General features: G+C 40.3%; 1 protein-coding gene across 14 annotated transcripts in view; it reads left to right on the top strand.

Moving 5' to 3' along the window:
* Nucleotides 1-23924, top strand: part of MTMR3 (myotubularin related protein 3) — a 132219-nt gene that overhangs the window by 77784 nt on the left and 30511 nt on the right. For 9 of the 14 annotated variants that reach the window (XM_044929966.2, XM_025267375.3, XM_025267374.3 and 6 more), the window contains 5 exons: nt 4513-4602; nt 5009-5125; nt 10819-10851; nt 14967-15049; nt 17027-17193. In XM_044929966.2, the coding sequence (XP_044785901.1) occupies nt 4513-4602; nt 5009-5125; nt 10819-10851; nt 14967-15049; nt 17027-17193 (490 nt within the window). Of the gene's footprint in view, nt 1-4512; nt 4603-5008; nt 5126-10818; nt 10852-14966; nt 15050-17026; nt 17194-23924 lie in introns of those variants that run through there. The other 5 variants (XM_025267377.3, XM_025267376.3, XM_025267373.3 and 2 more) reach the window with 2 other exon arrangements.

Raw genomic sequence — 23924 nt, 5'->3', positions numbered from 1 at the left:
CCAGCCATCTCATCCTCTGTCATCCCCTTCTCCTGCCCCCAGTCCCTCCCAGTGAGTCAACTCTTCACATGAGGTGGCCAAAGTACTGGAGTTTCAGCTTTAGCATCAATCCTTCCAAAGAACACCCGGGACTGATCTCCTTTAGGATGGACTGGTTGGATCTCCTTGCAGTCCAGGGGACTCTCAAGCGTCTTCTCCAACACCGCAGTTCAAAAGCATCAATTCTTCGGCGCTCAGCCTTCTTCACAGTCCAACTCTCACATCCATACATGATCACTGGAAAAACCATAGCCTTGACTAGACGGACCTTTGTTGGCAAATTAATGTCTCTGCTTTTGAATATGCTGTCTAGGTTGGTCATAACTTTTCTTGGAAGGAGTAAGCGTCTTTTACTTTCATGGCTGCAGTCACCATCTGCAGTGATTTTGGAGCTCAAGAAAATAAAATCTGTCACTCTTTTCCCATCTCTTTGCCAGGAAGTGATGGGACCAGATGCCATGACCTTAGTTTTCTGAATGTTGAGCTTTAAGCCAACTTTTTCACTCTCCTCTTTCACTTTCATCAAGAGGCTCTTTAGTTCTTCACTTTTTGCCATAAGCATAGTGTCATATGCATATCTGAGGTTATTGATACCTCTCCTGGCAGTCTTGATTCCAACTTGTGCTTCCTCCAGCCCAGTGTTTCTCATGATGTACTCTGCGTATAAGTTAAATAAGCAGGGTGACAGCATACAGCCTTGACGTACTGCTTTCCGGATTTGGAATCAGTCGGTTGTTCCATGTCCAGTTCTAACTGTCACTTCTTGACATGTATACAGATTTCTCAGGAGGCAGGTAAGGTGGTCTGGTATTCACATCTCTTTCAGAATTTTCTACAGTTTGTTGTGATCCACACAGTCAAAGACTTTGGCATAGTCAATAAAGCAGAAGTAGATGTTTTTCTTGAATTCTGTTGCTTTTCCGATGATCCAGCGGATGTTGGCAATTTGATCTCTGGTTCCTCTGCCTTTTCTAAATCCAGCTTGAACATCTGGAAGTTCATGGTTCACATACTGTTGGAGCCTGGCTTGGAGAATTTTGAGCATTACTTTACTAGCGTGTGAGATGAGTGCAATTGTGCGATAGTTTGATCATTCTTTGGCATTGCCTTTCTTTGGGATTGGAATGAAAACTGACCTTTTCCAGTCCTGTGGCCGTTGCTGAGTTTTCCAAATGTGCTGGCATATTGAGTGCAGCACTTTCACAGCATCATCTTTTAGGGTTTGAAATAGCTCAGATGGAATTCCATCACATCCATTAGCTTTGTTTGTAGTGATGCTTCCTGAGGCCCACTTGACTTTGCATTCCAGAATGTCTGGCTCTAGTGTTGTGATCACAAAATCATGATTATCTGGGTCATTAAGATCTTTTTTGTACAGTACTTCTGTGTATTCTTGCCACCTCTTCTTAGTAGCTTCTGCTTCTGTTAGGTCCATACTATTTCTGTCCTTTGTTGTCCATTTCTGTCCTTATATTGCCTTTCTGTGTGTGCAAAATTCTCTTGGTAGCTCTCATTTTCTTGAAGAGATCTCTAGTCTTTCCCATTCTATTGTTCATCTATTTCTTTGCATTGATCACTGAGGAAGGCTTTCTTATCTGTTTCCTTGCTGTTCTTTGGAACTCTGCATTCAAATGGGTATGTCTTTCCTTTTCTCCTTTGCCTTTCACTTCTTTTTTTTTCATAGCTATTTGTAAGGCCTCCTCAGACAACCCATTTTGCCCTTTTGCATTTCTTTCTTGGAGATGGTCTTGATCACTGTCTCCTGTACAGTGTCATGAACCTCCATCCTTAGTTCTTCCAGCACTCTATCAGATCTAATTCCTTGAATCTATTTGTTACTTCCACTGTATAATTGTAAGAGATTTGATTTAGAAGTCAAAGCTGAGAAACCCTTAAAATGTTCATAAATTCATTTTTATACAATACCAATTTTGCATAACATTTTTAATGAAAAGTAATGTTTTTCTCATCCAGCACTAATTAATGTAAAAGAGTGATGTTGTTTTACATTTTTACAGTTTTTTAAAAAATATTTGGCTTAATAGATGATAGCTGGGTTCTCATATCTACTTCTGCATCCATTTTGTTACAGTGTATTTTTTGAAATAAATGAAGTAAATCCAGCCTTACTCAGTAGTTAGAAAATGAAAGAGTACTTTAATAGTTTTTCCAGGTAGTTGTGTTCTTCTATTACACATCAAAACTTGACAAGTGTTAGTTCTTTGAAGGTTAGTTGCAGTGTGGAATTTGAAGTCATGTCAGTGAACTTTTTGTATTATGTTAAAACCATCCGTTGTCTTGCACTTTAAATGGATCTTTTATCCATGCATGATTTTGTAACATCATGAACAGGTCATTTTGAAAATAATGAATAGTGAGAAAATGAGTAATGCACGTCTTCCAAAGGTAGACATATTTTGCAATAAAATTTCTTTTAAAAAATCACACTTGGTAGTATTGCCACTGGGCATATCAGAAAAGTATTTGATACTGGAAAGCTGTAAAGTTCCTTGTGGCAGATGATAGCCTCTCAAAATTCTAATTTTCTCATTAAAACTTCATCACTGGCAGCTGATTGCACTTGAAGAAAAGATCTACTGAAGTCTGAATTACCATAGTTTGTCAGTTGCAAGTGGTGCTCATTCATTTGCAAAAGAAGTTGCTAGTTCAGCTTGTAACTGAAACAGTTGCACAAGTGCTTTACCTTGAGACAACCATAATACTTCACTGTGCAGCAAAAGGCTTTCATGTGTATTTTCTCTTTATTTATTTATTAATATTTTATTTTATGTATTTATTGGACATGCAGCATGTGGGATCTTAGTTCTCCAACCATGGATTGAACCCATGCTCCCTCCACTGGGAGCTTAGAGTCTCAACCACTGGACCACCAGGGAAGTCTCTATTTCCTCTTTAAAAAAGAAAAAGACTTAAGGGTTAGAATGTAATAAAATTGATCATTTTTCTCCTACTTGTTACCAAGGACATTCAAAGTGCCACTGCTAGATTATACTAAGGGGCCACTGAGTCTCTCTGTGCTGTTTGTACAAATGTCAGTGCAGAGAAAAAAGGCTTAGTATTATTACAGGCTTAGTATTAAAAAAAGTCTTAGTATTATTGTGACTGTGGTTTTGACCTCATAGAGGCCCTAAAAGGGTCTCAGAATCCACAGATCACATTTGGAGAACCATTCTATTAGGGTTTATGTTTAAAATTGCTATTGCTCTTATAAAATTTGCTGTGTAAATAATTTCATCATAATTTACCCCTGGACTTTCCAGTAGATTGCTTTTCCCCCTGATCTTTGTATACCATACAAATTTATAATGTAAAAGACTTTTGATGTAAATTATGATTAGTTCAAGTGCCATTTAGATTATAATTTATTATCTTTTGAGATTGCCTTAATAGAAATAAATATGTAATACAAAGATTAAACTAGGGGTATGGTTCACACACATGTTTTCAGTTTGAGGATTCAGTTCTTCAGTTTACATTGAGAAGAAAACAGCTTTGTTATGGAAAGTTCCCATATAACCAGAGTAGACACTGAGGTATAGTGAACTCTCACTTAAAGTTCCATGTATTAATCCCCTCATAGGACAGTTGTTTCATTTATGCTCCATTCACTTCCTTGTTACCCTTCCCCCTCCAAATGTTCTGAGTCAAATTCCAGACATTGGTCACATCATTTCATTCTTTTTTTTTTTTTTTTTAATTTTATTTTATTTTTAAACTTTACATAATTGTATTAGTTTTGCCAAATATCAAAATGAGTCCGCCACAGGTATACATGTGTTCCCCATCCTGAACCCTCCTCCCTCCTCCCTCCCCATTCCATCCCTCTGGGTCGTCCCAGTGCACCAGCCCCAAGCATCCAGTATCGTGCATCGAACCTGGACTGGCAACTCGTTTCATACATGATATTTTACATGTTTCAATGCCATTCTCCCAAATCTTCCCACCCTCTCCCTCTCTCACAGAGTCCATAAGACTGTTCTATACATCAGTGTCTCTTTTGCTGTCTCGTACACAGGGTTATTGTTACCATCTTTCTAAATTCCATATATATGCATTAGTATACCGTATTGGTGTTTTTCTTTCTGGCTTACTTCACTCTGTATAATAGGCTCCAGTTTCATCCACCTCATTAGAACTGATTCAAATGTATTCTTTTTAATGGCTGAGTAATACTCCATTGTGTATATGTACCATAGTGCATCTTTAAAAAATAAAGGTTATAACTTAAGAGAAAAAAGCCACTGTATCTTAGCTTCTCCTAAAAGTAATATACTAACAACTTACTAATGCTTAATAGAAATGTTCTTAACCTCTTTGACTTTCTTTGATATTGGTGTGTTTTCCATTTCGAGGCACCTGGATTTTCATTGTGATTATGCTATTAGATATGGCAGAAAAACCAAACATGGAGTAGGAGCTTTGAAATTATTTAAACATTTGGGTTTTTTCCAGGATGAAGAGACTCAGCACAGCCTTGAGTGCATCCAGGCCAATCAGATCTTTCCCAGGAAGCAGCTGATCCGGGAGGATGAGAATCTTCAGGTAATTCCAGGCCACTTTTGTTTGTGAAACAAGTATTAAGCATCATAGTAACAATGTAGCAGAGCCAGTGGATTGAAGTAATGGACTGCATATAGGAATACATATTAGAGAAATGTATTTTTTCCCTAAACCACACACATAATAGAAATGTACGCTGGAGAACATCTCTTTTAGAATGACTTTCCCACTGAGGTGTGGTCATCTCTGTGTCATTCCTTCTTTAGTCTTAAATGTGAATAACTAGGTTTTTTGCATCTTGTGGGTGTAAACGCATCCTCTTTAGGTCCCGCACCCATTTATGTATTGTCTTGAGTGACAGTATTTATAGTCCATTCACCTGAGCTGTGTTTAAAGGCTTTGCTTTACTACTTCAGGACTCTGAAGCGTTTCTTCTTCCACTTTGAAGGTCCCTTTTCTTGAACTTCATGGAGAAAGCACAGAGTACGTGGGCCGCGCTGAGGATGCCATCATTGCCCTTTCTAATTACAGACTTCACATCAAGTTCAAGGAGTCTCTTGTTAATGTAAGTGCTGTAAGCTGTTTTTCCACTAAAGTAGATGGAGAAGGGAAGTAAAAAACCTTAAGTTTCTCACAAGAGCAATGTGATATAGAGTTTAGCATGAAAACATTGTGTACTCTGCTTTTTTCTCAGTTTAAGCACTGGGGACACTACGTTAGCAAGCAGCTCTTATGCTTGATTAAAATGATAACATGTAGTTGTCAGCTGAGGTGTCCATTGTTTAGTAACACTGCATGATTTGCAGTTGGTAATGCTGTATCATTAAGATTTGTAATGGTGCAGAAGCTGTGTAGGCTTTTATTTCTCAATATTTAGTAGTTACCGACTGCCTCAGTTGGAGAGAACTTCCTGGACCTTAATGTCAAATGCTAACAGAGTTTTGTCAGAAAAGTACAGTGGTGATAGCAAACATCCTTCACCAGCAACACAGGGAGATAGATGACTCTACACGTGGACATCACCAGAGGGTCAGTACCAAAACTGGATCGATTATATTGTTTGTAGCCGAAGATGAAGAATCTCTGTACAGTCAACAAAAACAAGACTTGGAGCTGACTGTGGCTCAAATCATGAGCTCCTTATTGCAAAATTCAGTCTTAAACTGAAGAAAGTAGGGAAAACCACTAGGCCATTTAGGTATGCATTAAGTCACTTCAGACTTGTCCGACTCTGAGCAACCCTATGGTCTGTAGCCCACCAGGCTCCTCTGTCAAGGGGATTCTCCAGGCATGATTACTAGAGTGGGTTGCCATTTCCTTCTCCAGGGCATCTTCCCAACCCAGGGATCGAACCTGCATCTTTTACTTCTCCTGCATTGGCAGGCAGGTTCTTAACCACTAGCACCACCTCCTAAATCAAATCCCTTACGATTATCCAGTGGAGGTGATGAATACTATAGACAGAGGTTTATAACATTGTACAGGAGCCAGTGACCAGAACCACCCCAGAGAAAAAGATATGTAAGGAGGAAAAGTGGTTGTCTGAAGAAGCTTTACAAATAGCTGAGGAAAGAAGAGAAGCAAAAAGCAAAGGAGAAAGGGGAAAGATTTACCTAACTTAATGAAGAGTTCCGGAGAATAGCAAGGAGACATAGGACCTTCTTAAATGAACAATACAAAGAAGTAGAGGAAAACAACAGAATGGGAAAGACACGAGATCTCTTTAGGAAGATTGGAGATAGCAAGGGAACATGCGAAGATGGGCATGATAAAGGACAGAAATGAACCTAATAGAAACAGAAGAGATTAAGAAGATGTGGCAAGAATACACAAAAGAACTATACAAAAAAGTTCTTAATCACCCAGATGACTACAGTGGTGTTGGTCATATCACCTAGAGCCAGACAGCCTGGAGTGTGAAGTCAAGTGGGCCTTAGGAAGCATCGCTATGAACAAAGGTAGTGGAGGTGATGGAATTCCAGCTGAGTTGTTTAAAATCCTAAAAGATGATGCAGTTAAAGTCCTGCACTCAGTATGTCAGCAAATTTGGAAAACTCAGCAATGGCCACAGGACTGGAAAAGGTCAGTTTTCATTCCAATCCCAAAGAAGGGCTGTGCCTAAGAATGCTCAAACTGTCGTACAGTTGTGCTCATTTCGCATGCTGGGAAGGTTATGCTCAAAATTCTTCAAGTTAGGCTTTAGTACATGAACCGAGAACTTCCAGATATACAGGTTGGGTTTAGAAAAGGCAGAGAACCAGAGGTCAAATTGTCAACATTTGTTGAATCATAGAGAAAGCAGGGCTTCTCTGGTGGCTCAGTTGGTAAAGAGTCCGCCTGCAATGTGGGAGACCTGGGTTCAGAAGATCGCCTGGAAGAGGGCATGGCAACCCACTCCAGTATTCTTGCCTGGGGAATCCCCATAGACAGAGGAACCTGGTGGGCTGTAGTCCGTGGAGTTGCAAAGAGTTGGACATGACTGAGCAACTAAGCACACAGATAAAACAAGGGAAATTCTAGAAAAACGTCTGCTTCATTGACTATGCTATAAAGCCTTTGACTGTGTGGATCACAACAAACTGGAAAATTCTTAGAGATGTGAATACCAGACTGCCATAACCTATCTCCTGAGAAACCTGTCTATGGGTTAAGAAACAACAGTTAGAACCCTATATGGAACAGCTTACAGGTTCAAACTTGGAACAGGATTATGATAAGTCTGTATATTATCACCCTGTTCATTCAGTTTGTATGCGGAGTAATCATGCGAAATGCCAAGGTGGGTGAATCACAAGCTGGAGTCAAGATCGCCAGGAGAAATATTAACCGTCTCAGAAATTCAGATGATACCACTCTAATGGCAGAAAGGAAAGAGGAACTGAAGAGCCTCTTGATGAAGGTGGAAAAGTTGGTTTAAAACTCATCATAAGGTCATGGCATCAGGTCCCATCATCTCATGGCAAACAGAAGGGGAAAAAGTGGAAACAGTAAGATTTTATTTTTGTGAGTTCTAAAATCACTGTGGATGGTGACTGCAGCCATGAAATTAAAAGACGCTTGTTCCTTGCAAGGGAATGTATGACAAACCTAAGTAGCGTATTAGAAAGTGGGAACATCAGTTTTCCAACAAAGGTCTGTATAGTGAAAGCTATGGTTTTTCCAGCAGTCACATATGGATGTGAGAGCAGGACCATAAAGAAGGCTGAGCACTGAAGAGTTGATGCTTTCGAATTGTGGTGTTGGAGAAGATTCTTGAGAGTCCCTTGGACTGCAAGGAGATCAAAACAGTCCCATCCTAAAGGAAGTCAATCCTGACTATTCATTGGAAGGACTGATGCTGAAGTACTTTTGCCACCTGATGGCAAAGAGCTGACTCATTGAAAAAGACCCTGATGCTGGGAAAGATTGAAAGCAAAAGGACAAGAGGGCGGTAGAGCATGAGATGGGTAGACAGTATCACCTACTCCATGAACATGAACTTGAGCAAACTCCAGGAGGTAGTGCACACTACCGTAGCGGCTCAGATGGTGAAGCTCTGTCTGCAGTGCCGGGGGCCCGGGCTCCCTCCCTGGGTTGGGAAGACCCCCTGGAGAGCGAAATGGCAGCCCACTTCAGTATTCTTGCCTGGAAAATCCCATGGACCACGGAGCCTAGTAGGCTACCATCCATGGGGTCGCAAAGAGGAGGACACGACTGAGCGACTTCACAGGAGATAGTGTAGAACAGGAAAGCCTGGCTTGCTGTAGTCTATGGGGTCACAAAGAGACCCAACTTAGCGACTGAACAGCAACGTCAAATGATGAGATGTACTTTGAGTTCAGTGCAGGCTTCTGTTACAGGATGAAGTGACTCTCATGTAGTCTTAGTGGTATAAGGATAGATGTTAAATAAAATATTTATTTGCATAATATACTGTGTATTGCTGAAGAGAGGGAAAGCTCTCAACTTTTGAGTGCGTTTACCCTTTTCAATTAAGAGGGTATCCTCAGTGAACTGGGTCTTCCAGCACTATTGCCATCCTTAATATTTTTCAGTAAACTTGTCTTTCAGCACAAAAATGCCAAAGTTCATGTATTCTAACCAAACGAACGCTGCCTTCTTTCCTCACTGAACAGTGTTGTGGCTCTTTGTGCTTTGGTTCTACCACAAAGACGTGTACTATGACATCTTATAAAAGCTCATGACTGTCCCTTCATTCAGATAGTGTGTTTGGGAGCTCATTTTGGGATTCTTAGAAAGTTGTTTTACTCAGCCATCCAAAAGTTACCCAATTCCTTCATCATATTTTTCCTTGTCAAGACTCGAATGGCTGACATTTTCTTTGTGGTTGGCATTTATTGTTTTAGTGTTGATTACTGTTCTGTGCAGTTAAGCGTTTACATCTAGGAGTCACTATGGCCTGAATTCCTTCTGGCCTGTAGATTTGTGCTATGATCATAGCTCTTGTCTTAGTTTTCTGTCTATCAGCTAAAAATACACACTGGATTCATCAAGGCAAGAGGCATATTGTGCTTTCATACCATGTACCACTGTTCAGAAGGGTCTGTTTGGAATTGAGTAGCCCTGATAAGAGGGGACAGGATCTCCTATAACATCCCAGCAACCAGACCCTACTAGCTCCTGTGGAAGTAATGACAGCAATATTTAGTAGAATTACCCAATTTAATTTGTGTTTAAATGTCTAGAATTGGTGAAATTTAATTAAATTGCATGTGGAGATAATGTAATTTTGTATCATTGCATTTTTTCATGCAGTCCTGTTTCTCAGCTTTTTGGCTTATGGCCAAGTATTTCAGAGACTGTTTTTAGATCTGTTGGGGTAAAGGATCTGTTGGAGAGAAAGCATGGATTGGAGCATGTCATTCACCAACCTAAAGGCCTTCAGTCTTTCTTGATTACTTCTAAAATGAAATCACTTAACACGGTGTCACCCTAAGTGGTGTGATCCTTGGTCCTTTACAGCTTTTCTGTCTCCCCCTCTCTCCCCTTCTCCCCTTTGTATTAGTAAAACCACCCTCTTTGGACTCAGACATACCTTATACCTCTGAGTTCTCTCTCCTCCTACCCAAGGAACTTTTCTTCATCTGTCAGAACCCAGTTCAGGTGATGATATTCTTCTGTGAAGCCTTTCTCAGTCCCAGTTCCCTCCCTGACAGTTTATTACCCTCTCTTCTGGCTTTTTCTGTGTCTTGAACACAGTTTGACAACTTTTACCAGATATGTTGTAATTTTTTGTTTGTTCATCTTTGTATCTTTAGAATCCAATGTGTTTACTTGTGCCATAGTATTCAGTAAATATTAAGTGAATTGGAATTAATAATGGGTTTGAAATAGATATTAGACCATTTTAAAATCCTCTCTGGGTTTAAAGCTCATTTTAAGTCATCTTTTTCTCTAACAATAGCTGTATGAGTAGGTTGCTTACTGGAATTGTTGGTCCCCCAACTGTGATTGAGATACAGTGCTTAAGAAAACTTACCCTTGTTTTTAACTTGTGACCCACTTCTTCACTGAAAAGTGTTTTCCATTTAGCATGATAACCCTCTAAGGCACAGAGTCTGCTTGTCACTTTTTTAAAAGCCCAAGATAATGGCTTTGCACTGAAAAATGGTTGTGCAAAAGTATTTTGTAGTTGCACTGATTTTAAGTAATTCAGATTGGGAGAGACTAGGACTTCTTTGTACAAATAAGTTAATGACATCACAGTTAGTGCTGGGTTCCTAAAACCTGTGGTTACTCCGGGAAACCATGGCTCCTCCTATTCTGGTCCTTCCTCAGCAGATGAGTATTTCAGTAAAATCTGTGATATTAAGAGACCCCTCCCGTAAAAGTTACTATATCTAAATCAAACATATCAACCATCAAAACGCAGATGCGTCAGTATGTATTGTGGCATGCTCCAGTTTGCATCATTTTGTGTTTTCAAATGAACACATGTAACTCTTAAATGACTTACACCATCAAGCTTGACATAGCTGTCTGATATCATATATTCTCTTAATCTCACAGCACATTGAAATACATCGTTACTGTAATGCACATATATTATATCAAGTTTCCAATTTCTAGGGTAAAGAACCTCTAGTATAGTTCAGTTGTAGCATTTAAGGTATGAATTGCTCCTATTCCGTGCTTTTCCCAAACTGTATTTTTACATATGTATAGGTATATTTCTTTGCTCAGCTAATTTACAAACAAGTAAGTGTTCAAGTGAAGATAATGAAATTTTAAAACGATTTTTGTTGTGTAATTCAATAGACTGCCTCTCAGTCTGCTGCTTCTGAAATCCCAGTAAGTAGCATGAGAATTGTAGGCGGTTGTTGCACCTGTGCTTGAAACAAACTGGTTTGCGTGTCAGATGCTCCCCTTGCAAATCAGCAAGTGTGTCCTCTCTGCATGAGTCCCTTTCCTCCTATCAGAGACAGTTCTACTGGTTTTGTACATGAGGACAATTTGTGGGGTGCGGTAAAGCCCCATAGTCCCATGAGCAGATGGAATTGTGACTTTCAAAAAATGTAAACTGAATTTCAACCAGAAGTAAAGACAACATTAGTATTTGTTGACTGGTATTTCTAGACTGGTCTGTTAATGCTTCTTAGGAATAAGCTGGAAGTGTACCTGGAAACACCTTCCTTAGCATTTCCCCCATTTTTTACATTGCCTAATTGTTGTACATTGAAAATCTTTGTTACTCTCCAAGCATCAGAAGTAGGTTATTGTTAACAATGCCCTTTGGTCTTAGCATTCATAAATCAGAGGAGGCTTCTGAAAACCCGTGTTGGAAGAGTATGTTGTAAATACCAGAAGTGAGTAATAAAGAATTTGAGTCTTTAACCTGTGACCATTTTCTTCTGACTGGTTTTTAAATCGTTAGAACCCAGATAATCCACGATGTGTTATATAGATTTTAGGTTAAGACTCATTAAATTATTTTTACTCTGTTACTGCCATTTTTACTTGCCATGTGTATGCAAGGTTAATACTTCCCCATTCAGTCTATAAAAAGGGCATTTGTTATTAAAAAGTGTACATTATCCCACTTTTAAATTCTGGTGCTTAGTAATTCACACACATACAGACCCAGAATGAATTATGGTAAATACAGTAGGAAATAACATAAAATTCCTTCTGGAACGAGTACTGTGACTCTCTTATGCATGTCTATTATGTTTTTAAACTGCCGCTGTCCTGCTCTTTTGGATTGATGCTCTCGTGAGTTTTGGTGTATGTAATGTAACTTTTGACCTTTAGAGGAATTGATTAACAGCACTGGAATGTGTTTGATGTATTTTAAGCATGAGTTTGGTGGGTTTTATAAGGAGAAAAGCATTGTAATGGGAGAGAGAATTGCCTGGCAAGTAGAAGGCAGAGAAGAAAGGAGCAAAACAAGGATGAGTTGTTGCAAAGCACTGAGTCATTGGGTTAGGGAGGATATGATTGTGACTTCAAATTTCTTAGAATTGCCTCTGTAGAATCTTGGTAGGTTTACATTCTGTTTGCCGCTTAAGATCCCTGGTGAAGAGGCTGCTTAATAGTGAAAGAAGAACTAAGGTAGGGCTCACACAGAAGGGAATGGCATCCTAGAGGAAGAACGGAGCACCATGGATGTTGGCAGGGCCCTGAGCTGGAGGGCAGTCACGGATTCTGGTCCTGGCTCTGCCACTAGCTTTAGTGGAGTGTCTTAACCTTCCCGAGCTATCAAATGGTCTGCCTCATGAACCTGTATTTCTTTGCTTTGGGGTATGTCTAGTGACAGAAATGGTAAGGATCCTCCTCATATATGAGGAAAGTTGAGAAACCTGAATCCGTGGACGTGCCTTTAAAGAAGTAGAGAAGCTTATATTTTGGTTGGCTGTATGAAGAGGAGAAGCCAGCTAGCTCCACCTTTTTCAAAGGGAAGGCAATCTCGAGGGTGGGGTGGGTGCATTGAAGAGTATCATTGAGATGAAAGGGGAAGAAAAAAGAGAGCTGTTCATTTGATACAAAATCAAGTGTTTCTCTTTTATGTCCTTGTTCTTGCTGCATATTAAAGTTCCTTGCATGTGATAATCTGCGTGATTATTAAAATCTGTATTCTGTATCTATGACTTGAATACACATGGTTGTTTCTTGTGATTTGGTAGGATCTGTATACTAGCAACCAGTGTTTTTATCCTTCTTTCTTAAGTTTGCAGTATTAAAATATGTGAAAAATTATATATTGGAAGCATGTAGGTAGCAAATGTTTTGCATGCTCTGAGGGGTTGCATCTTTGTATTTCAGAAGTCTGAACCTAGCTAGGCTCTTGGGCTAGATCTAGTCCAAATAGTAGGGATGTAAAACTTTTATTCTTTGTAGCAAAATAGCACAGGCTGGTCCATTCCCTCCAGCATCTGGTAATAATGTTAGTTGGTTTTCAGGTTTTCTAGCTATAAGGTAGGGTGTTGGAGGGGACATGGAGCAAGTGATTGCTGTGAGAGCCTGTGGATTTGTAAAACTCACTCTCACTCCACCCCAGGCTCTTCCCATTCCCTGTGCCTGGACCTTCCTAAGCTGGGACCACCAGAAAGCACAGGCTGGTGTGGTGGCATGTGGGAAGGTTAGAGGATTGTCCAAGGAAGTCGGTAAGAAGGCAGAATTTTGGTTGATAAAGTTTTAGAAAATTGAAATTAGAACTCAGGCCTCTGAATTGCCAGTCTGGCATCTCTTTTTCTCTTTTTGTTTTTGGGGGAATATTGGGGGAGAATGGGGACTGTAGGTTTAAAAAACAAAAAACCTAACATGAGTGTTACCGGATATGCAGAGGACTGGCCTGAGGAAAAATCAGTGTCCCCGTCTGATCTCTTAATCTCCTATTCCCCTTCACAGTTTATCCCTACTGATAGGTTGTTGTTTTTCCTTCTTAGATGTACAGGTCTTAAAAGAATTTTTAACTGCTTCAGCTCCAGTTTCTCACAGCACCTTGGGGTAAAGGACTTAAAAACAGAGGGCCAAAGATCCTTTTTCTTTCTCTGAATACAGGCAGAAATTCTTAGTCTTTCTCTTACTTCTGGTCCTATTATAAGGGAATTTTGTAGATAAATCTAGAAGGCTCTACTCTGAGGTAGAACTCTCAGCCATTACTTGAGTAACACTATTTTGTTTTTTTCTCTTTTTGAATCCCTGCCCCAGTTTCTTTTTGTTCTTCTGACACGTCCATCATACGGGCTTCTTCTCGATCTCCACATCCTTGTTCTGCGAGTTCCCAGCCGACTCTGGCGACCACGGTGGGGCAGGGTTTGCCGGAAGCCTGCTTCTGAAGTGGGCTCAGCTTGCAGCAGGGCCGCCCTGTCAGGCAGTGTGCTCTTGTTTCTGTCTGTGCTGGAGGAGAGTGCCTCCTCCTTCTCATGCAAAATGCGAATTGCCGGAATGCCCCTTGCAGCTCCCAGAGCCACATTTTGATTGGGCTTGATACAGCGTAAAAAGATCCTTTTTCAATGAGTAAGAGTATCCACTACAATTTTTACCAGGTTCTCTTTAGAAGTTTTGGAAATTGGAAGTTTTTGAGGTCAAGGGTTGAGTCAGGAAAAGTTGAGGGACAGAAGGAGGATTCTAACGACAGCTTGAGGATTTATCACCCTCTTCAGATGCTTTCCCTCCTATCTGCCTCCCTTCTCTGATCCCTGTCCACTGTCATACTGATCTTGTTTCAGTATCCGATGACCAGATTGGCAGGGAGAGAACCATCCCAGCTTACTTGTACCTTGAGCCCTACTTGGCAAACAGGGCTCCTCAGCTTGTCTTTTGAAACACATTAAACCTACCCGATTAGGCCACTGTGAGAGCTGTCCCTCCTCTTCTGCTGAGCAGAGCGCTTGACCAGCAGCTCCGTCTGCTGTCTTGGGTTTTCTGTGCTACCGCAGGCAGTTCAGACCTCCAGTCTTTTTCACGTTGCTGCTTTGCTGACACAAAGGCCCAGGCCCACCTTGTCGTTTGGGATAGGCGACAAGTGTAGTCCCACTAGTATCTTGATCTGCAGCTCTTTTTTGTCAACAGGACAGGATTAACTGTTCTGATTCCCTTCAGCTTCTGTGTTACCACAAATCACAGCTAGCTCTAGCATCCTAAAGTAGTACTTTGAGAAAGGAGACTGTAAGTTTGTTGCCGGAGAGATGACACATTTCTGTATTTCCTTGTTCTTCTAGATGCGGTGCCTCCTCTTTGTTTGTTGTCCTTGTGCTGTGAAGTGACTTGAGGGCATTGATTAGAGACTGAGGAAGGGAAGCCTAAATCACCGAGTAAATCACTTGAGTGCTGTTGATTCAGATGAATCTGCAGTTCTGTGCTGCTTTCTCCTGTAGAACTCGCTGATCACTCTTGGACACATTGCAGAACTGCAGGGGCAATGCCTTTTTGACTAAGGGAACTTCATCTTTTTTTAATTGCAGATTCCATTGCAGCTTATAGAAAGTGTTGAATGCCGAGATATATTTCAGCTTCATTTGACTTGCAAAGACTGCAAAGTTATCAGGTATGTGACGTGTTTATGCTGTTGTTTAGTGTGGAAAATACTTTTTAAAGGGTGGATTCATGATTTGATAACAAAAACTGCTTTTGAGGGTCAGCCTAGTTAGGAACATTTTCTGAGTAGTTAGTCCCTGAAATATTTTATCTTCAGGCTGCTTTGCTACTGGAAAGATATGTTTTCTTTTTTATTTGGATATAACTGTAAATTTGCAAAATAAGTACAAACATAAAAATCGTAAAGAGCACTAGTACTGTTAACATTTTACCCCATTTGTGTTATTTTTTGTGTGTGTGAGAAATTCTTGTTCTGAACAATTTGAAAGTAAATTATGTAATTATGGCTCTTTGCCCCAAAATACTTTAGTGTGCTTTCTTAAGAATAGGGGTATTTTCTTACATAACCACAGTATCATGATCAACTTCACAGTTTTACACTCGTAATACTTTTATCCAGTCTGCTACACATGTTCTAATTCTGTCAGTTGACCAGATAATGCCCTTCATAGCATTGCCCCTACCTCATTCAGAACAAGATTCAGTCAAGGTCACATACTGTATTTAGTTGCCATGATTCTGTACATTTCTTTAATCTGGAATGTTTTCCATCACCTTTATTTATCTTTTTGGCATTAGCACTTTGAAGAAAACAATCTTTTATTATAATAGAATGCTTATTTTGTGTCCAGTGTTTCCTCAGGAATAAATTGAGGTTGTACATTTTCAGCTGGAGTACTGTAACGTGAGGTTGTGTCCTCTTCAGGATATTGTATTACAGCTGGAGGCAAACAGTGCCCACCTGTTCCTTACTAGTGATGTTAGTTTTGATCATTCTTTCAAGGAATCACCCACTTTCTGTGTAATTCCTGTATTTTCTCCATTGCAATTGATAGCAGTCTGGGAGGCACTTTAAGACTCTACAGATGTCCTGCTGCTCATCAAACTTCTTCAGTGTTGGCTTTATCTGATCTAATCTTCATTATAAGGGTTGGAAAGGGATGACTGAAATGCATTTTAAATTTAGTAGCTCTCCCAGTTTTTAGCTCCCCCAGCTTTTGTTCTATTTGTACGACCTATTCTAGAGTGCCAGTAAACATTGTGTGTGGGCGTGTTGATAAGTCACACTAGTTGGGGTAAGAGAGAGGTTTAAGTGACCTCCTTGTTTGTTTTTTTCAAATTTTTATTGGAGTATAGTTGATTCCTCCTTGGTTTTAAGGTAAATATTTAAGTTGCTTTTTAGCCATTGAGATTTGGCTTGCTTTTGATAGATACTGCTTATAACTTACAGTTTAAAAAGCTTGTATATTAATTACTCAATTTTAAATACTGCATTTGAAAAGATTAAGTATTTTTTTACACTTTGAATTATTTCAAATTATTTTAATCTCCTAGTTATATATATGCACTGAAAATTGCACTTGATAATAGAATTGTTTGGTCTCTACATGGTCACAGCTGAGAGTTTCAGTGTAATGTATCTTATTTTCAATCTAAAGTTGCTGATTTAATTGCTAAGTAGATTAATTTTGAAATTATTCCCTAATTGGCTAAAAGTAGTACTGTGAACTGTTTCTGAGTTTGGCGTGATATGTCATAACAAAACAAAAACTGAACATATTTCTTGAGAGGGACAACCATAAAGCTTTGGTAGGAGAAGTGGAATGAAACCCCATTCCTGGAAGAGGGACTCCTATTTTACTTTAATAATTTTCGCTAGTCAGTCTCAGAAGAGATTTTATTAATCTTGAAAAAAAGTTTTTCCACATGTCTAGCTTTCTTCTTCTCGACATTTTGCATCATTGACTAAAATTTGTTCGATGTGTTTTTTTCAAACTATAAATCATAAACATTAGACCACCTCTAGACTAATGCTTTTAACTGTAATTATTTCACTGTGAGTAGGCACTCTTGAAATGGTGGCTTCCCTTAGGTTTCATTGTCAGCTGTCTTCTGATTACATTTGTACTTGTTTGGCTTTACAAAGGTGTCAGTTCTCAACCTTTGAGCAGTGTCAAGAGTGGCTTAAGAGACTGAACAATGCAATACGACCACCTGCTAAAATAGAAGATCTCTTCTCATTTGCATACCATGCTTGGTGCATGGAGGTCTACGCCAGTGAAAAAGAGCAACACGGAGACCTGTGCAGGCCAGGTAGGCCTTTCTAAATGTGCAGATGGTGGCTTTACTGAATTACTGCTTGAGACACCCTTACATGAAATGAGACTCCTAAAATTGACATATTTATTAAGCAGTGTACTTTTCACAGTGCACCTAGCATGTGCTCATCGTTCTTCTAAGCTCATTATGTTTTCTACTTTTCACGGGAAAGAATTGACATCCCAATTTACTGAGCCTGACTAAAAGTACTGAGGGTATGGGTGTTATGGAAACCCACTGGAAAGGAGCCATGAGTGTTGTTTGTGAAGACTTCACGTTAGAAGTGGCATTTGAGTAGGCTTTGAAGATTGGAAAACTGTTATTGATGATAGAATGGGGAAAAGAATTTTAGAGCAAGTAGCATTAACGAAGGTAGAGGTTTGAGGTTAGGCCACAGAAGAATGGATTTCAAAGTGACCTTTTGCTGTCTTTGAATTTTCAAGACCTAGATTACCTTTTTGTAGGTAATCTAGGAGTCTGGGTTCCAGACTTCCTGACTCCTTATGAAATTTTTGTCATATTCACCATGTTTCTCTCTCGGAAATGGCTCTGACCAAGTTTATGTCGTTTCTCTGTGTGTAATTTTCTAGAAATTGTGTGTTGCCATAAATAGAAGTTTGCTGATCTAGCACTGAGTCTTAAAAGATATGTTCAGCTTGAAAACAGTGACTTGAATTGCTAGGCTGTGAAACGATGTGAGCTTCCTTCTAATACAGTTTACTTTAGAGATTTTTTTTCCTTTAAACCTGAATTTTCAATCCTGAACCTTCAATCTTAACTCCTGCTCTGGGTTGTGTTAAATATGGGAGGCTAATCTAACTAAGCCTGTATCCTTTTGTTTCCTGTCTCATTTACTGGTCAAAGCTTTTGGTTCATATGTTTAATTAAATCATAGCAAACATACATATTTTTAAAGGTTCTTTACGATATACTTTTGTTTGACCCTCATGACCTTGTCAAACGGTCAGAGTAGCCTGGTGTTGCTGTTTTGGGAGCCAAAGAAATGAAGACCAGAGGCGAAGCCTATTGCACAGTCACACTCAATGAAACTATGAGCCGCGCCTTGTAGGGCCACCCAAGACGAATGGGTCACGGTGGAGAGTTCTGACAAAACGTGGTCTACTGGAGAAGGGAATGGCAAACCACTTTGGTATTCTTGCCTTGAGAACCCCATGAACAGTATGAAAAGGTAAAAAGATGTGATACTGAAAGATGAACTCACTGGGTTGGTAGGTGCCTGATATGCTACTGGAGAAGAGTGGAGAAATAGTTCCAGAAGGAATGAAGAGGCTGAGCCAAAATAAAAACAACACCCAATTGTGGATGTGGCTGGTGATGGAAGTAAAGTCTGATGCTATGAAGAACTGTATTACATAGGAACCTGGAATGTCAGGTCCATGAATCAAGATAAATTGGAAGTGGTCAAACAGGAGATGGCAATAGTGAACATCGACATTCAGGATTCAGTGAACTAAAATGGACTGAAATGGGTGAATTCAATTCAGATGACCATTATATGTACTACTGTGGGCAAGAATCCCTTAGAAGAAATGGAGCAATCCTCATAGTCAACAAAAAGAGTCTGAAATGCAGTACTTGGGTGCAATCTCAAAATGACAGAATGATCTCTGTCTGTTGCCACGGCAAACCATTGAATATCACAGTAATCCAAGTCTGTGCCCCAGCCGCTAATGCCAAAGAAGCTGAAGGTGAATGGTTCTATGAAGACCTAAAAGACCTTCTACAACTGACACCAGAAAGAGATGTCCTTTTCATCATAGGGAACTGAAATGCAAAAGTAGGAAGTCAGGAGCTACCTGGAGTAACAGGCAAGTTTGGCCTTGAGGTACAAAATGAAGCAGGTAAAAGGCTAACAGAGTTTTGCCAAGAGAATGCATTGGTCATAGCAAACACCCTCTTCTAACAACACATGGCCATCAGCAGATGGTCAACACCGAAATCAGATTGATTTTATTCTTTGCAGCTAAAGATGGAGAAGCTCTATACAGTCAGCAAAAACAAGACCAGGAGCTGACTGTTGCTCAGATCATGAACTCCTTATTGCAAAACTCAGACTTAAATTGAATAAAGTAGAGAAATCCACTAGACCATTCAGGTATGACCTAAATCACATTCCTTACGGTTATACAGTGGAAGTGACTAATAGAGTCAGGGATTAGATGTGATAGACAAAATGCCTGAAGAACTATGGATGGAGGTTCCTAACATTGTATAGGAGGCCGTGATCAAAACCATCCCCAAGAAACAGAAATGCAAACAGGCAAAATGGTTGTCTGAGGAGGCCTTACAATTAGCTGAGAAAAGACAAGAAGCAAAAGGCAAAGAAGAAAAGGAAAGATATAAGCATCTAAATGCAGAGTTCCAAAGAATAGCAAGGAGAAAGATAAGAAAGCCTTCTTAAGTGATCAGTGCAAAGAAATAGGGGAAAACAATAGAATGGGAAAGACTAGAGATCTCTTCAAGAAAATTAGAGATACCAAGGAAACATTTCATGCAAAGATGGGCACAATAAAGGACAGAAACAGTATGGACCTAACAGAAGCAGAGGATATTAAGAAGAGGTGGCAAGAATACACAGAAGAACTACACAAAAAAGATCTTCATGACCCAGATAACCACAGTGGTGTGATCAGGCACTTAGAGCCAGACATCCTGGCGTGTGAGGTCAAGTGGCCCTTAAGAAGCATCACTACAAACAAAGCCTAGTGGAGGTGATAGAATTCCAGCTGAGCTATTTCAGATCCTCAAAGATGATGCTGTAAAAGTGCTGCACTCAATATTCGAGCAAATTTGGAAAACTCAGCAGTGGCCACAGGACTGGAAAATGTCAGTTTTCAGTCTAATTGTAAAGAAAGGCAATGCCAAAGAATATTCAAACTACCACACAATTATACTCATCTCACATGCTAGCAAAGTAATGCTCAAAATTCTCCAAGCTAGGCTTCAACAGTACATGAACCAAGAACTTCCAGCTGTTTAAGCTAGATTTAGAAAAGGCAGAGGAACCAGAGAACAAATTGCCAACATCTGTTTGATCATAGAAAAAGCAAGAGAATTCCAGAAAAACATCTTCATTGACTACGATAAAGCCTTTGACTGTGTGGATCACAGCAAACAGTGGAAAATTCTTCAAGAGATGGGAGTACCAGACCACCATACCTGCCTGAGAAATCTGTATGCAGGTCAAGAAGCAACAGTTAGAACCAGACATAGAACAATGGACTGGTTCAAAATTGGGAAAGGAGTACGTCAAGGCTGTATATTGTCACGCTGCTTATTTAACTTATATGCAGAGTACATCATGCAAAACGCGGGGCTGGATGAAGCACAAGCTGGAATCAAGATTACCAGGAGAAACATCATAACCTTAGATATGCAAATGACACCACCCTTATGGCAGAAAGCGAAGAAGAACTAGAGAGCCTCTTGATAAAAGTAAAAGAGGAGGCTGAAAAAGCTGGCTCAACATTCAAAAAAGGAAGATCATGGCATCCAGTCCCATCACTTCATGGCAAATAGATGGGGAAACAATGACAGACTTTATTTTTGGGGGCTCCAGAATCACTGCAGATGGTGACTGCAGCCATGAAATTAAAAGATGCTTGCTCCTTGGAAGAAAAGCTATGACCAACCTCAACAGCAAATTAAAAAGCAGAGACATTACTGACAAAGGTCCGTATAGCCAAAGCTATGGTCTTTCCAGTAGTCATGTGTACGGATGTGAGAGTTGGACCATGAAGAAAGCTGAGCACTGCAGAATTGATGCTTTTGAACTGTGGTGTTGGGAGAAGACTCTTGAGATTCCTTTGGACTGCAAGGAGATCAAACCAGTCAATCCTAAAAGAAATCAGTTCTGCATATTCATTGGAAGGACTCAAGCTGAAGCTCCAATACTTCAGCCACCTCACGTGAAGAACTGACTCATTGGAGATGACCCTGATGCTGGAAAGATTGAAAAGGCTGGAGGAGAAGGGGACGACAGAGCATGAGATGGTTGGATGGCATCACTGACTCGATGGACATGAGTTTGAGTAAGCTCCGAGAGTTGGTAAGGGACAGGGAGGCCTGGCGGTGCTGCAGTCCATGGGGTTGCAAAGAGTTTTTTGGACACGACTGAGCAGTTGAACTGAACTGCAGGGCGTTGACAGAGCCAGAACTTGAAAGCAGTTCTTAGTTATTGGGAACTGATTGTAAGATGTGCTGTGGATATGAGGTGAAAAACAGGCAGCTGCCCTTGGGGAGCCTCAGGGAAAGTCTTAGGAATCTGAGCCTCCCACAAGCCTGGTCAGCCAGGGGAACCCACAGTGGTTCCCACAAATCACCGACAAGGGGCCTTGGAAGGTGATGAAAATGTACCTAAGCACTCTCTCACTTCACTTCTTTATCTGTTCCATCTTTCTTTTTCCTTCTTTATATGCCATTGGTTTTTTTTGTTTGTTAATGGGTCTTTTCAGGTTTGTTTGTTTTTTTTTGAGTTTTTAAAGTAATTTTAAATCCAATTAATTTGTGAATTTTACATGTATATTTGCTAAATTTTTAGCCATTACATCTTTTTTTTTAAGTTGTTTTTATTTGGCCACATCACACGGCATATGGGATCTTAATTCCCTGTGAAAGTCGCTCAGTCATGTCTGACTCTGCGACCCCATGGACTATATAGTCCATGGACTGAATTCTCCAGGCCAGAGTACTGGAATGGGTAGCCTTTCCCTTCTCCAGGGGATCTTCCCAACCTAGGAATCGAACCCAGGTCTCCCTCATTGCTCTGACCAGGGATCAAATCTGTGCTTCCTGCAGTAGAAGCACGGAATCTTAACCACTGGACAACCAGAGAAGTCCCCATTACATATTTTCCTTTTTTTTTAATGCACATTTCTCAGACTTTATTTTTTGGCTGTGGTGGGTTTTCATGATTGTGCCTGGGCTTTCTCTAGTTGACTGCTCTTCATTTCAGTGCACGGCTTCTCCTTGCAGTGGCTTCTTTCGTTGTGGAGCATGGGCTCCAGGCGTGTGGGCTTCCGTAGGTGTGGCTCGCGGGCTCTAGAGCACAGGCTCAGTAGTTGTGGTGCACAGGCCGAGTTGCTCTCTGGCATATGAGATCTTCCCAGACCAGGGAATCTGGGTGCAAGGCAGAGTCTTTTTTTTTTCTTTTAATATTTATTTATTTTTGGCTGTACAGGGTGCTTGTTGCTGTGCAGTCTTTCCTCTAGTAGTGGCCGGTGGGGGCTGCTCTGTTGCAGCGTGCAGGCTTCTCATTGCTGTGGCTTCTCTCGTTGTGGAGCGTGGGCTTCGAGAATTCCAGCACCTGGACTCAGTAGTAGCGGCTCCCAGGGCCTGGAGCCCAGGCTCATTAAATGTGGTGCTGCGGGGTCAGCTGTTGCATGGCGTGTGGCATCTTCCCAGATCAGGGATCGAACCTGGGTCTGCTGCATTGGCAGGTGGATTCTTTAATCACTGAGTCACCAGGGAAGCCCCCCAGTACATCTTAAGTATTGTTTAATCTCTGCTGTCTCCTTGGATAATGAAGTTATCGGGTGCACCTTGTTGTATTATGTTAAGTTATTGTGTGTACCTTGTATTATGTTATATAAGAACTTTGATTTATTTAAGGCTCTTAATTCCTAAAGGCATTCCCTAGTTTTGGGCTTTAGTTAACAGTATTTAGTTTTAGTTAACAGTGTTTAGTTAAGAAGGCTTGAATTTCTCCTAACCTGTTTCTCTCACAACCACAGACTGTAAATTCCTCATCGTTAGGTGATTCCTTATTTCCTTGATAATTTAATTTCTTTAGGATTTGAGTCAACTCTTAGAATATTCCTAAGATGTACCAGGTCAGAACTTAATTCCTGTTTATTATTTATAGATGGCTTTGTCCTGAGGTGAGATGATTTTAGTTCCCAGACCTTTCTTTACTTGAAGATATTTGGTATTCGTTGGCCACCAGGACATCCACAGTTTCCTGTTTTTTTCATGGGTTTGTGGATGGAGGCATTTGGGGGGCAAAATACTGATTTAGGGACTAGAAAACCGGAATTCAAACCTATACTCTACCATTTAATTTTTAAAACGGCGCCGGGCAAGCCATGTGTCCTCTCTTTACTTCAGTTTCCTGTGTTCTTCAAAGTGTGGGACATATTTCTTCTTCCTGCCCAAGCTGATCTGTATATTCTGAAAATCAGCTCTGTTTCAGTTCAGTGAATGCTTGAGTGCCTCCTAAGTGTCATGCTTATGAAAACATTTTGGAAAGTATGAATATATAAAATGATACCATTGTAACTGATTGGAACTGACTCTAGGATTAAAGGTTGTATTTTGTTTTTAATATGTATGTTCCACACTGAAGTCAACCTGCTGCAGGTCATATGCAGTCTTACTGAACTTCAGTGACTTGGTTTGAATACGTATGTATATGTATGCCTTTTTCCTTTCATATATTTTCACTGTGAAGTACAGAGGAAAACTTGCCCTTGAAAAATACTGTGGTGGCATTTTTAGAGCCAGTCAACCTAGTTCTTCTGTCTCTACCCAATAATGTTGAGTATTGGTAGCGGCTACAGTATTACTCACCAGTTAGGAGCAGACCAGACAACCACATTCTTTTAAGTCATCTTTAGGTGAGACGGCGCCTGAGATGTTTCAAAGTCATGCTATTTTTTAACCTGCCCCAGCACATGAGATCACAGGCATAGACTCTGAAGGGTAAA

Source organism: Bubalus bubalis, chromosome 17 (genome assembly GCF_019923935.1).
Source record: "Bubalus bubalis isolate 160015118507 breed Murrah chromosome 17, NDDB_SH_1, whole genome shotgun sequence".
Taxonomy (NCBI): Eukaryota; Metazoa; Chordata; class Mammalia; order Artiodactyla; family Bovidae; genus Bubalus; species Bubalus bubalis.
Note: the sequence above shows the minus strand (reverse complement) of the source record. Positions and strands in the feature narration are given on the sequence as shown.